A 14,418-nucleotide genomic window follows, 5' to 3' on the forward strand; every position below is an offset into this window, starting at 1 on the left:
TAGCTGGCCGCGCTTTCTCTTAAGCGCTGGTCCGAGGGAGGAATGCTCCTATTTTAAGATTCCACTGATCACTCAGTTCCTTCTGTTGCCTTTTCAGGTGCCGGTATGGGACCTTAATTTGGTCTTAAAATTTCTGATGGGCACTCCGTTTGAACCTTTGCACTCTTGTCCGTTGAGATTGTTGAAGATTAATACTGTTTTAGGTGGTACTCCCTGCCTTCTATCCTCCTCTGCATCCTATTAAGAATGAAGAGAGACTTCATAGGTTGGATACTAGGATGGCATTGAGCTTTTATCTTTCCAGAATATCCAAGGTCTGAGTGGATAACAAGCTCTTTGTGGGGTATACTGGACACTGATTAGTCCAGACTGTTTCTAATCAGGCCTTGTCTAGGTGGATCATCCTCACTATTTCAGAATACTACAGGTTGGCTGGCAAGGACCCTCCTGAGGGCTTGCGGGCTCATTTCACCAACGGCATGGCTACATCGACAGCCCTGCAGAGGCTGCAACGTGGTCTTCCATACACCCGTTTGTTAAGCCTTGTTCCATGGATACTTCTCTTGCTCAAGATTGTCTTTGGTAAAGCATTGCTTTACTCTGCTGTTTAATTGGGCATGTCTAAATTCTAATCCCTCCTCCACTCATGGATACTGCTTTGTGAGTCTGTCAAAGATGAGGAATATGTCGGGAGGACACAATCCATTCAAAGAACAAGTCATGTTACTCCAACATATTCCTCATCGCCCTCCCAGCCTACCCCTCTCGAGAATTTCCCATGCCATTGCAGATTTCATTCCAACAAGGCCAAGAGCAGACAATGCTATATTATAGGCCAGTGTGTCACACGTTGTGAGGGGTGGGGGGGACTAAGAACTGAGGCTACTGGTGCCGTGCATGCTACTTATCACATCTGATGACGTCTCCCTCGACTGAGGCCTTCGAGGGACATCGCCAGATGTTTGCTTTATACAACATGGCAATGGCGTCTACGATATGGCCTCCATGAATCCCTAAGAGAACCTTAATTCCTCCCACAATTTTGCTGACTTTAAGATTAACTGATTCCCAATGTTTTTCCCATTTGAGTTGGTCATCAATAAGTAAGCCAAGATATTTATATTCTTTATCCACCTCTGATTCCTTATCCTGGAGACTCTCTTGCACCCTTTTTGAAGACCATTTTCTAAGTTTTCATTGTGTTAATCTTCAGGTCGTTATCCTTTCAGTATTGATTCTGGTCAAGTCCTTTTTTTTGCAGGCCACGCTGTGTATAGTACATGATGATCAAATCATCAGCGTACCCTAACCCTAACCAGGACTGTGACAAATGACAAAACCTCAGATGAATCAAGGGCGAGCTGGAGGTCTGCCAGATATATTTTCAATAAACACGGAGCCAATAGGAAACCCTGCTTGACTCCCCTCGCTGTATTCACCCCATTGTTAACCTTCCCAGCCTGGTCCATGCACACGTGAACCCTGGTATTAGTATATAGCTTCACAATCATACTTAAGAGGCCACCTGGAATATTCCAGTCGCACAGTTTTTTCCAGAGTTTGCCTCTGTTCACTGTCTCGCCTGCAGGCGAGTAATCTATAAAGGCCACATACAGAGGCAAACCCCTCCTCCCCATCCCATATGAACTCTATTATACTAGTAAGCATCAGGATGTTGTCAATGGTCCCCATATTTTTATTTTTTTACGGAACCCAATTTCATTGAACAGCAAAATTTTGGCACTCTAAAACCAATCCGTAAGTTTGACTAAAAGAATCCTTGCGAGAATTTTGAAAGTAATACGAAGCATAGCGAGCATCCTGGAATTTCCAGAATGATTTCTCTGCCCCTTCTTAAGTACAGGCAAACATACATTATTCAGTTGCAGAGAGATTCCGATCTCTAGTCTCCTTGATTGCTTCTACATTATCCCCGACTCATGCCTTGTCTGTATCTGAGCATACAGGTACTTTGTCGGGGAAGGGATTCACACTGGAAAGCATTTTACACTGACTGAAGACACCCTTTATGCACTTCATTATTCTTTAGGAACACAAGATAAATTATCCTAAACACAAAGTAAACTGGAAGTAATCATTTCCCAACTGTCTGCCCAGCATCAGTATAACGAAACTTGAAAGTTTGTGCTGGACTAAGTTTTCGGAGAAACGGACGCATGCTTTCATACCTGCACTGAAGAGATTTCCCTACCAGGTCATGACCTGAAAGCAAGAAGACTAATCACAGCCAACACCATCTCCTATTGGCCCTGCGTGTAACTTGGAGAACAGAGAAATTGTTTACTTGGTTTTCTGTGAAATGCCATCTACATCAAACTCCATTCTGCAGTTGAAATGTTGGTGTGTGTGGAACAGACGCAGTTCAGTGTACATGTTTAACTAACAACCTACCTTGTACAGACGTGTCTGTGTAATATTAGAACATGTGGTGATTCTCATACTGTACCAAATTTAAGACTGACAGTGAAGACTTTCAGCAAAGACCCTCAGCTCTCTTTGCTCCTGAGCTTGGATGATTTTTTCTGTAGCAGTCTGTGCCTAGGACAAGCAAGTGTATGATTGGAAGTTCGAAACTGTACTTGTGGTGAGAAGCCATGAGCGTTTTGCTTTTTTCCTCTAGCGGTGTACCAACCATTCTTCTCCAGATAGGTCAGCATCAATAACCTTATCCACAACTTATTAATTATGCAACTCTGATATGCCCTCTCTGAGGCCCTTATTCTTTCAGGGTTAAGGCTTCCACAAGACAACCCGGGTTAACTTTGCTAGTCATTTTGCACATTGTCCGCATCACTGGATCCTGGCAAAGGTTTACCTGCTTGGAGTACTAGAAGGGGGCGCAGCATGCTGGGTCACAAGAGATGCCCTAGAGGGCACCCAATTTAGTACTGAGTCACGAAGTGTAACCTTCTTCCATGTGAATCAATTTGATGCAGATACCATGCATTGTTTGTATTTGTTTTGTTTTGGTTTATTATTTTGTATTGCGCACCAGATCCAAGGGTAACAGGGCGCAGAGCATAAGGTGATTCAAAGCTTAGTTACGTAATAAGATTACAGGAATAACCAATTAGAGAACACAAAGGATTGAGGTAGAAAGTGAAAAGAAAACGGCGGTAGGTACAATATACAAAAGCAAGAGCGTAAAAGAAGGTAACATAAGTAGCATACCTGACATAGGAGAAAAGCAATACAGTTTGAGGCAGGTATTTACAATCATTATTTACAGTCATATTGCAGACCAATGTCTGGTACAGGCTATAAATCTGATTCTTTAAGCCATTTGATAGTACTCTTACGGAAGTTATGGGCGGACTGAATCATTTAGTGAGGGTGGTAATGAGTTCCATAATTTGGCTGCCTTGACAGGGAAGCTACAACCCCCAATTCTTGATAACTTGAATCTGGGGACTGCAAGGTGATTTGTGTTAGTCTGCTGATCCTAGTTGTAGACCTCTTGTTGAATCTTTCTGACAGGTAGCTAGGTGCAGCATTGGTCAAACATTTATAGGTCATGGCATCTGCATGCCTCTGAAAAAGACTAGGGCTGCCCAGATCTGGCTGATTGCTTAAATGGTATCTGAATACCTGTGGAATCCATATCATGGGAGAATGACCAGGAACAAATGAATACCTGTGGAATCCATATCGTGGGAGAATGACCAGGAACGTTTTAAAGTGGCAGCCTGTTAGGACCATTTTTCTAAAGTCCACTCAAAGGACTTTATAAGACTATCCTTGGGTGATACAGACACTCCAACTCTTTGTATGTCTGTACCACTAACGGTAAGGGTAGCAATGACAGAGCAGTCAAAATAATGGTTTGTTATATATACACAGGCAAAGAGAATCATTTAGAAAGGGAAGTACTATTATAATCAATAAAAACCAATACAATACTACTGGTAAGTAAACCATAGTATAAGGCCCTTTTAGAAAAGAAGTATGCAATTCAAGGTGAGTAAAAACCTATTGGTAGTTAACTATTACTTATTCGATTCAGGAATAATTCAGTTATACCAACAATGTAACTTTCTAGAACAGTTGAACACAATTCAAAGGTAAGCAATAATTTTGTAATACTTTTCAGAATGGCGTTTTGCACTTCAAAGGTAAGTAATAACTTGGTAACTTATTCAATTTCAGGAATATACAGTTATGTCACCAGCACATAGCAAGTAGACGCTTGTAAGAATTCCCCCACAGAGGCATTGTACTTTAGTATTCATTTCCTAATCTAGGGCATGATGTTCTCTGAGGCGGAAGGGGGACACTGGTGGTCCAGCTGCCAACAATAGGCAGATTAAGAGCGGAGGATATCGTCTTGGAACAAGTACAGTACAGTACTTAAGAGTCTGTAAAAGGGTTCAGGTTTAGCACCCTGCATGCATTCCAGCTTTGGTCCTGAGTGAACGGTATGGACTAATTCCCAACTAAACAAATTGCCTGCCTAGGCTCATAGGAGTGGCATAACAACTTTAGGTAAGGATTACCTCAAGCCACACAGTACCTCGGCAGTGAAGATGATCCTGCAGACTGGCACCTTCACGATGCAGCAGCTACAGGACCTGGTCTCATCAAATTAAAGAAAGACATGGATGGGAAATTGCAGCAGCAGTTGTAAGGAAAGACTCCCAGCAAAGAATTCTTCAATGCTTCTCGCAACTGTGTTTTTTTTGGCCTTTTCAAGGTACGGGATGAAGAACGGTTGTTGTCAGATTTGCCTTGCTTTCTAGGTCCATCACTCTGGTGAGGGCACTTTAAGGAGTGGGATCTTGCTTCTGGAGGTCCAGCAGGAGTCCACCGAATTTTCAGCGATATTCGTTCGCAGGTAAATCATGCACTGCATTGAGCCTTGAGGTCCCAGGGTATTGGCAGTTTCCAGCCCAGGACTCCTCTGTCACGTGGAGGTGGTCAGCACAGGCAGCCATTACACAGCAGGCATCTCCGGTCGCTGGCAACGACTTGAGGCTTTTTGTTCCTCAACAAATTCAGCTCCAGTTATAGGCTGGTCTTCAGCTTCCAGATCCAGGCCATATTTCCAGGAACCCAGCCAATCAGTACTCATGATACATTCAAACTTTTTAGGGGGGGGGGGGGGGGCTGTCCTTTCAAGGCAGCCAGCCTCCCAGTTGGGACTGGCTCCATGCATGCATTCCAGAAGACAAAGGACTGAGGTTTCAGTCTGCTCCCTAGTTTCCTGTCTTAAGACACTCGAACCTCGGCGGGCTTCACATAGGATTCCCACTGAAGTCCAAAATCAAGCCAGGACCTCCCCCACCCAGGACGTCAGAAGGACCAAGAAAGAACACGCTCCCAAGAAATGTTGAAAAAAGAATACAGCCACAATTTTGGGTCAATGGTGACCCTTCTGTGCATTACCACGCCTGGGTTGACAGCCTGCGAGTAAAAATTACATTTGTCGGCAGAACCCTTCCACTGCCACCAGTCATAAAGGTATGTTTGTCACTGTAACAGAAATGTTACTGGAGCAGTGGGAAAAGGGATACAGTGTAACCCCTCAGCACTCCACGTAAGGTGGGATGTGCTGATCTAACAATGGGGACTGTAGAAAGGATGAAAAGTATTCTACCCTTAAGAACATTAGTTCACACAAGGTAAATCGGAGAAAATAAAAAGGTAAGCCCGCTCCCCAGCAACACTGCACAGAAAGTGCTATGCACTGCAATAATAAAATGTAGATGCCCAAAAAGTATGATTCCAAAAATGAAGTATGGCGTGACATAAAACTGACTCCCATAGAGTAAAAGGAAAGGGTAAGTGGGGAAAAAGGTTCCCACTCACTCAGGAACATAGAAAAAGAATTCACAAGTCCAGCTAAAAGTTCTGGGGGTCTCTCAGATCAGGGAGAAATAGCATAAATATGAAACTCTAACCTGACCCCGCCTCCCCAGCCAGTGATTGGTGACTGCCAAAAGTATGAAAGGATGCACTGACTTCTGTAATTGGAAGGGAAGTGTGCTCCTTGTTCCCAATTGTTGTTATGCATCCTTGTAGCCTGTCTCTCTATCTTGACAGTCATGATAGAAAAGAACACTCCCATACTATCCAGCATCTGAGAGGGAGGCAAATTAAAGTGGACCGCAAGGTAGCCCTGCTGCATCTTGTGCAGGCCATTTATTAAGTTATAATATTTGCAAGGCAGTTGTCCGGACCAATCCCATTTGACTTGACAATGATGGCAGGCTAACTTCTGATTAAGCAGCTATGGATCCTGACGTACCTGGTACTGTAATTATCTGGTTGGCATTTTAATTTTCAAATTTCTTGTGATCCCAACTGGTAGTTTCACAACCTTTTGGACACTGAATCTTATTGAAGATGGTGTTAGTTTTAATAACATGTCTGGTCATTATCTTGTCCAGCCATGGGGTCTGGCATGGATTCACATGCTCATGAATATTCCCTGTCGTCAGGCTAGGAATCCTTGGTAAAAGAAAAGGCAGTTTCACTTGGTCTTTCGCCTCTAATCCAATCTCTTGGCTCTGGGTCATATGGCCCCCAGCCAATGACTGCCCTCACTAAGCCCCTCCTCTGGCAGCCATCTTCAGATATTTACCACACTTTCAAGTGTTGGAAATCCTTGTGTTTTGCTCCGTGAGCTCTTCTAAGTTTTTGTGCTTTTTTTCGATTAAAAAGTTCTGGTTTTGGTCATTAGAGCCTGTGTGCTCTTTCGCTCCTTTGACTGGCAAGCAGGGATCAGTTTGTCGGCGTCTTTCAATGCCCCTGAAGGGCAAGAATTGTTGACGTTTCATCGAAGATTCCAGAAGGCCATTTGGCCTACAGCGCACACCGGACCATGTCGGAGGAGTAAATGGAGCAAGGCACCCTCTTCAAGCTCTGCTCCAGCTGCGGATTGAGGAACACGTTTCTAGAGTACAAACCCCTCCTGTGCCTCTGTCTCCATCCGGACCAAAGGGGAATGGATTGTGATATCTGCCTTGTTTTTTCCAAGCGACCCGTCGAGTATCGTAACAGTAGGTTGGCAGTGTGTCTCAAAGCCATGGGATGCCACACCCAGGACCGGTCGGTCCGAGGAGCGGGCGTCTAAGTCCTTTGAGGGCGCGCCATCCGTGGGGGCCCAAGAAAAGGCCAAGCACTGAGTCCCTTTCTGTTGGGGTAGCCGCGCAAGCGAGTCCCGCGATGGCCAGGGCGTGCTCCTCTTCGTCTGCCTCCATCACTCCAGCTCCTCCGCGAAGAGGAAATCGGCTAACCAAGGGAAGCTGTGGGAGAAGTCGGAGAACAACCAGGCGCATGGAAAGATGTCTGGCCTGCCCCTGAAGGCCCAGGTGGCCCAGTCGAAGTCCTCCTCGCCGATTGAGCTGGTGGCAGCTGCCCTCTCAAAGGCGCAAGGGGCTGACTCGGTTCAGGGGGCCCCGGCGGTGCCCAGAGTATCACTGCCCCCGAGGCAGGAGGCCTCGGCCAAGCCAATGAAAGAGACGCCAGAGAAGAGGATGCCGTCCCTAAGCCCGAGACCAACCCCTCAGGATGCAAAAAGGGGGGCGAGGCCTCGACCGTGCTCCAGGGCGGATAGTTCTTCCTCTGATGAGGACCTGGTGTCCATTCACATGGTCCCAGAGGACGACGTGGGGGGTCAACGGTGGAAATGCCAAAGATGACTACAAGGGCGCTGGGCCCAGCAAGCCTACTCCCTGACACCTCCGAGGGACGTATCGCTGGGCATCCTTTCGACCCTCCACACCCTGGTGTTGGAAATCCAGAAGAGGATGCAGACGACTGTTCCAACCCCAGTAACGAAGAGGAGACGGCACCCTACACCGCCGCATCAACCTCTGCACATGCCCGTTCCCCCTAGGGATACGGGGGTGGACACAGCTAACACGGACGGTGACGACAGCATTACTCTGCCGCTGAGGGCTTCTTCCCCAGACGAAGTGGGGTCGTTCCATGCCATGCCCTTCAATGGCGACAACCTCTTTGGGAAGGCAGATGACGAATTGTTGCAGGCCGTTAAGACGGACATGGAGATGGCCCGTGCCCTGGGCATGCTTCAGCAACATAGTCCTCCCTTTCGTGACTCAGGATGGAAATCTGGCAGTTCTTCGAAAGGCTTCGGTGGGTGATCCTCTTCGTGCCTCCAGCCCGCTCGATCCACGACCCAGGAGGCCTGTAAGGGCCATTCCAAAGGCTTTCGCTGGAGTTGGCCGACGTCACTCCCAAGGCCACACGCAGGCCCTGAAGTAAGAGTCAACTGGCCAGGATGTCGGGCCTCCACCCATGCATCCTGGTGGGAGGCTGGCAGGCGGGCTTAGTCAGCAAGTGGGAAAAGATCTCCACTGTCAGATGGGTGCTGGATGCCGTCGCCCACGGACACAGTGAAATTCCAACGTAAGTGTCTGCGGATGCCGCTGGGGGCCCGGCAGGAGCAGCACACCCCTCCGCACCTGCAGGAAGTATGGGCCATAACAAAAGCAGTCTGCTCCAGATAATTCTTGGTATTCTAGCACGTGCACAGCCAACTGGAGGAAGGAGACTTCCCGACGTCGCTGGATCTGGAGGACGCTTCCATGTCCCCATTCACGAAAAACATCAAAAATTCCTGCCCTTCGTAGTGCAGGGAAAGCACGATCAACCCAAGGCCATCCCCTTCGGGCTGAAGTCGCAGCTTAGGGTGTTTTATGAAGTGCCTGGCACCAGTGGTGGCCCATCTGCATCTTCAGGGAATGCACATGTACCCATACGACGACTGGCTCATCCGGGCCAGGTCAAGGGAAGTGGCCGTCGAACACACAGAGGACCATCCAGCTGCCGACGGATCTAGAGTTCTCTGTGAGCTATCCAAAGTCCTGCTTGATACAATCGCAGAATGCACTTTTTGTGGGGGGGCCAGACTCAACACGGTCTCCTACCTGGCGGCTCCCTGGACGAGCGGATGGCAGTCCTGCTACGCAAGATGCAACAGCTAATGACACTGAAGACTGCCACAGTGCAGACCATGAAGTCGCTACTTGGCATTTACCTGATCCGACTCTGCAGGTTGCAGATGTGACCCCCCCTCTCCCAGGAATTCCTAGGCCCTTGTGGATTCAGGTGTCCGGAAGCTTTGCAGACAAGATTACGCTCGACGAGGAGTTCCGTCGAGCGATAAGGTGGTGGGTCGTGCGGATTTCCAGAACCCCCCCCCCCCCCCCCCGTACCAGGAGAAGGGCACCACAGATGCTTCTCTGTATCTCTGTAAAGCTGGGCAGCCAACACCAGTCGTCACCACGCCAGAGGCCTGTGGCTGCCACAGGAGAGGGGTCTCCATATCAATATCCTGGAGCTGCAGGCAGTCTTCTGGGCCCTCAAGTCGTTCCTTCCTTCCGTCCCTCAAGGGCAAGGTGGTAAGTGTCTTCACGGTCAATATGACCACAATGTTCTACATCAGGAAGCAGGGTGCAACCAGATCCCCAGTGCTCTCCAGAAAAGTGCAGGACTTGTGGCACTGGGCCGTCGCCCAGGAAATGTTCTTCCTTTCTACCTGGCGGGGCTCAAGAACACCATTGCCGATTCTCTCAGCAGGTAGCTGGAAGCTTCGACAGGATAAAGTGGACAGCCTCTTCTTCAAATGGGGAAGACCCCAGATCGATCTGTTTGCAACGGAGATGAATTCCAAATGCTAGAAATTCGCCAGCAGGTTCCACCAGCTGAGGAGCATGGCGGGATGCCTTTTCCCTTCCGAGGGAAGGCCTGTTCCTGTACGTATTCCCAGAGTTGCCTCTCCTGCTGCTAGTCATCAATCGACTCAAACATTACAGATGCAGGATAATCCTCATCGCACCGGCATGGCCAAGGCAGATTTGGTACCCTGACCTTCTCAGCCTGTCAGTGTCGCCTCCAGTCAAGCTGCCAGTGGTCGCGGATCTGCTCACCAGAGAAGGAAGCGCAATCCTGCATCAGGATCCAGGATTGCTGAACCTGAAGGCTTGGCCCCTGCAGCCTTGGAGTTCGGAGGATACGAGTTGCCGGCGGACTGCAGGGAGGTCCTTGCCAGAGCGTTGTCAACTCTTAAGTGCTACAGGCACAAGTGGAAGTGTTTTGCTACGTCATGCCGGTTGCAAAGAAACAGCGCTCTCAGGGTCACAGCCTCACAGATTCTTCCGTACTTGTCCTTGGCCAAGGCAGCACTGGCGCACACCTCTGTCAAAGTGCATCTGGTGGCTATCGCCCACTACACCAGGTCTCCAGGACGGGCTTTTCTTTGGTCCCACTGTCTCGTCAAGAAGTTCCTCAAAGGACTGCTTCGATCGTTGCCACCGGTGAAGGCGCCTGCCCCGGCATGGGAACTCAGCATGTTACTGACGAGGCTCAAGGGCTGGCCACCTTCGAGCCTATGCATCAGGTTCCTCTTGTGGAAAAGGGCTTTCCTCATGGCCATCACCCCTGCCAGGAGGGTAGGTGAGACTTATCTGACTTTTCACGACACAAGGGCGTACCCCTCCTGCATGCCCAAGGTTCCGTCGGAATTCCACCTCAAAAAGCCTTTGGTGTTGCCTGTGTTCTTTCAGAAAACTTCATCACCGGCTGAAAGGACTTTGTACTCGCTGGTTGTGGCTTGTGCTCTGAAGTTCTATGTGGCATACACTAAGAGTTTCTGGAACACGTCTCAACTATTCGTGAACTTTGGTCCTGTGAACCATGGAAAGGCCTTGTCCAAGGCTTTCATCTCCAGGTGGCTCTCCGGTTCTATCTCACACTCATCGGTTGGCAAACCAACCGCTGCCCAGCCGTCCAAGAGCCCGTACCACCAGAGCGATCAATGCGACAACTGCGTTCCTGTCTTGTGTGCCCCTGCTGGACATATGCAGCGCTGCTACATGGAGGTCCACGCACGCATTATAAGATTCTACTGCGTCAACAGGGATTCCAGGGAAGAGTCCAGGGTCGGCCAAGCAGTGCTACGCAACCTGTTTGCTTGAAGGTGAGCCTATTCCGGAGGTAAGAGTAATTTCTTCTGTTGAGCCTTGCCACCTCCCATGGTTGTTAAATGTTGTACTGCTATGTATTCTTTATTCATGAGCATGTGAATCCTTGCCAGACCCCGTGCTAGAGAAGGAACAAGTTACTTACCTGTAACTGTTCTCCAGAATGGTTCTGGCATGGATTCACATGCAAACACTCCCGTTGTTCCCTCTACGGCTCTCCTTTGTCATACTGTCATTTTACGTGCTTACCAAATCTGAAGATGGCTGCCAGAGGAGGGGCTTAGGGAGAGGCCAGTCATTGGCTGTGGGCAGTATGACCCAGAGCTCGGTGATTGATTTAGAGGAGGAGGACAGTTTGTAAGTGAAACTGTTTTTTCTTTTACCAAGAATTTTCAGCCTGACTGTGGAATATTCATATTCATGTGCATGTGAAATCATGCCAGACCCATACTGGAAAACAATAGTTAAAGGTAAGTACTTGTTCCTTATTCAATGTTAGCAGTTACATGCATCTTTAATCTAGTTCTGCATCAGTGCATCCCACCTGCTGAATAGAAATGCTGTTAAGCCTTCTGCCTCCATTTGATGTAGCAAAAGATTTGCTACTGATCATTCTCCCATCCTTGCTTGGCTACGCAGGTTTTTCCTTGTATTTCTCACTTTTTTTTCTTTTATTTGTAGATATTCGAGAGGATTCTGTTTATTTGGGCAATCCGCCACCCAGCCAGTGGCTATGTCCAAGGGATCAATGACTTGGTCACGCCTTTCTTTGTTGTCTTCCTATCTGAACATGTTGGTAAGACTGATGTGGACGAAAATGTTCTGTTATTGGAGGCGGATTCTAGATAGTGATGCAATGCTTTAGCCATTTTACCTCCGGTAAAAAGACTTCTGTTTCAATACCTCTGGTGGACAATGTTGGTGGTGTGAACATAATTTCACACTGCCGGGGGTGCTCCTCTAAAAGGAAGCAGTAGATGTTTGATATTGGCTGCTGCTAATGACAAATTATTGGAGGTAGGTTGCAGTGGGCAGATCTTACTCAAGGTGTCCACTTGGAAGCCCTTTTGTGCAAAGGAACCGAGAGTCCTTGCAGAAGATTTCAAGGTGGGGTTAGTCTGCAGTTTCTAGTGACCGAGTGTATTCCCCCCTCACCACCCCAAAGGAGCTGCTGGTCATGAACCACCTCCCATAGGCCTTTCTTGAGCTAAAGCAGACCTACCAGGGTCCCGGTCAGTTGGTGAGTAGTAGGCCAGGCCTGCCATGTGCATTGTGTGGTCCTCTACTTTGCTTCCATTTGCCAACCCTCTGTAACCCACACAGTTTCCTTAAAGGCCACACTGCTTCCTCCCTCTGTCACAAAGATGCACACGTTTCCTTTAATTGCTTGACACTTCCTCGGGCACTCTCTTGCCAACAGTATATTTCTCCCAATAACTTTCCAGTACTCGTATTCTTTCCTACTCGCTTCCTCCTCTCTGCCCATGCTTATTGCTCCTCACAATTGCCGCCTTTTGCACACTGTAAACCTCCTAAGGGCTTCCACCTGCCCCTCATACAGTCTGCAGTTTCTAATCCCCTAACACCGCCCATGCTGCTGGTCGGCCTCAATCCTTGTCAATCGGTCTCTCTCCCATGTGTTCTCACTTGCTTCCCTTTCACTGTTTACCCACTCTACCTCACCTCGCTTATTACCACATTTTGTATTTTATTTACCCAGTTTTTCACATCTCTTGCAATCTACTTGTGCACATCTTCTTTAACTGTTATTCTGTACCCACACACTTGTTCCCTCACACAGACCCGCACACAGCTCTTCTCCTGTACACAATCTACTCTTTAGCCACCTGCTTTTCTTCGTTCTAGCCACGTGTCCATAATCTTCCTCACCACCACTCCTTTTGCTCACATTTTTTTGGCTTTTCATCTCTTCCCTTGTAGGATAAATGGTAAAAGAAATTTGAGTTTGTGTTTCAGCTAAACAATCCTATTAAAATCAGAAAGGCCTTTTCCATGTGCAGCAGACAATCTTCAAATGTGTGGGGCCTGGGGTGGGGCACCCCTTGTAATAAACAGTGAAGGAGATAAAAGGAGCTTGTGGGAAGAGAGGGCAAGTACCACTTGTCCCTAGTGCATTAGTAGGATGCAGGCTTAAACTGTAGGGCAGGGGGGTGGGGGGGTGCAAGTCACCAATTGCACTCCTCCCTTTGTGGTTAAGCATATTGACATTGTTCACATGCATTCTTCTTCCTTGTGTGCATGCTTTTGCCCCAATAAGTATCTATTTTGTAGATGTAGGCTCTGTTTTCTTTGTTCAGCAGTCAGTTTCTCTAATGTTGCACTGCTTCCGAAACATCATTTGCCTTATTTTCTAGAAGAGGATGTGGAAAACTTTGATGTACAGAGCCTTGGAGAGGACATTCTGCGAAGCATTGAAGCCGACAGCTTCTGGTGTATGAGCAAACTTCTAGACGGTATCCAGGTAATGCTATGATGGTAGTTTACATAGCTTTGCTTGTGTGTGAGACCTCTTTTGTTTGCAGTGCATATAGGCATGGCAGGTTGAAAAATCGTTTTGAGGACTTTTGTGCCCCTTTAACTTTTGGCCCTCTTTCTTCCTCAGGATAATTACACTTTTGCACAGCCTGGAATCCAGAAGAAGGTTAAGGCTCTGGAAGAGCTTGTGAGTAGAATTGATGGTAAGTACAGAAGCTGCGATGGCCACCTTCGGGGGATATCTGTTCACTATCCAAACTCTTGCAACACAATGCCTTTCACGTCTGTATTGCCCCATCATTGGAAAGGCATTGTTGCTTGGTCTGCAACTATTTCTTGTAAGAGGAACAGGAACCTCTCACCATATTTTTAAATCACTTGAGTCATCATGGGTGCCAAGCTGGTCCTGCAGGGCTGTGGGTTTTTTCTCATCCCTGTTGCTGTAAGGCAGGGTAGAAGCATAATATTTCAGGTGGTTGCCTTTGCCCAGCTTTTGGTACATTGTGTAGGAATTTCGAAAGCAAATATGAGGAACCTGTGGATACCTTCTTCACTCCACAACTCTGCAATCCATATCTTTGAAGAACAGACACCGGAGGTCTACCAGGGTGCATTCTTTGGCTCCTTTGATTTTAAGAATCCCTGCCTCTGTATTTTTACTTCCTTATGCATTGGTGTTCTTTGAATAAGTATGCCACTTGCTACTCGCAGAGGGTTCTTGTGATCTGCCCAGAATGTTGAGAGCAAGGCGTTTTTCACTTTTGTGAGGCACTAAACTTTCTTATGGAGGGCAAAGAGGATCTTTATGCAGGACACGGACATCAAATACCCCAAACTGGAATTATTTGGGCAGATCACTGCACTGTGTTTAGCAGTTGTAGGCATATCCCCGCTCTTTTAATTAATAGTGCCTTATCTGTTAATTTGAGGTATATGGTAAAATGGCCATTTAATT

General features: G+C 47.6%; 1 protein-coding gene across 1 annotated transcript in view; it reads left to right on the forward strand.

Annotated features, from left to right (window-relative positions):
* Positions 1–14,418, forward strand: part of TBC1D22B (TBC1 domain family member 22B) — a 455,793-nt gene that overhangs the window by 347,115 nt on the left and 94,260 nt on the right. Inside the window, exons 8-10 of the mRNA XM_069633426.1 lie at positions 11,649–11,763; positions 13,343–13,449; positions 13,591–13,666. Coding sequence (XP_069489527.1) covers positions 11,649–11,763; positions 13,343–13,449; positions 13,591–13,666 — 298 coding nt within the window. The remainder of the gene's footprint in view (positions 1–11,648; positions 11,764–13,342; positions 13,450–13,590; positions 13,667–14,418) is intronic.

The sequence above is a fragment of the Ambystoma mexicanum genome, chromosome 13 (genome assembly GCF_040938575.1).
Source record: "Ambystoma mexicanum isolate Mex_15411 chromosome 13, UKY_AmexF1_1, whole genome shotgun sequence".
In the NCBI taxonomy this organism is placed as follows: Eukaryota; Metazoa; Chordata; class Amphibia; order Caudata; family Ambystomatidae; genus Ambystoma; species Ambystoma mexicanum.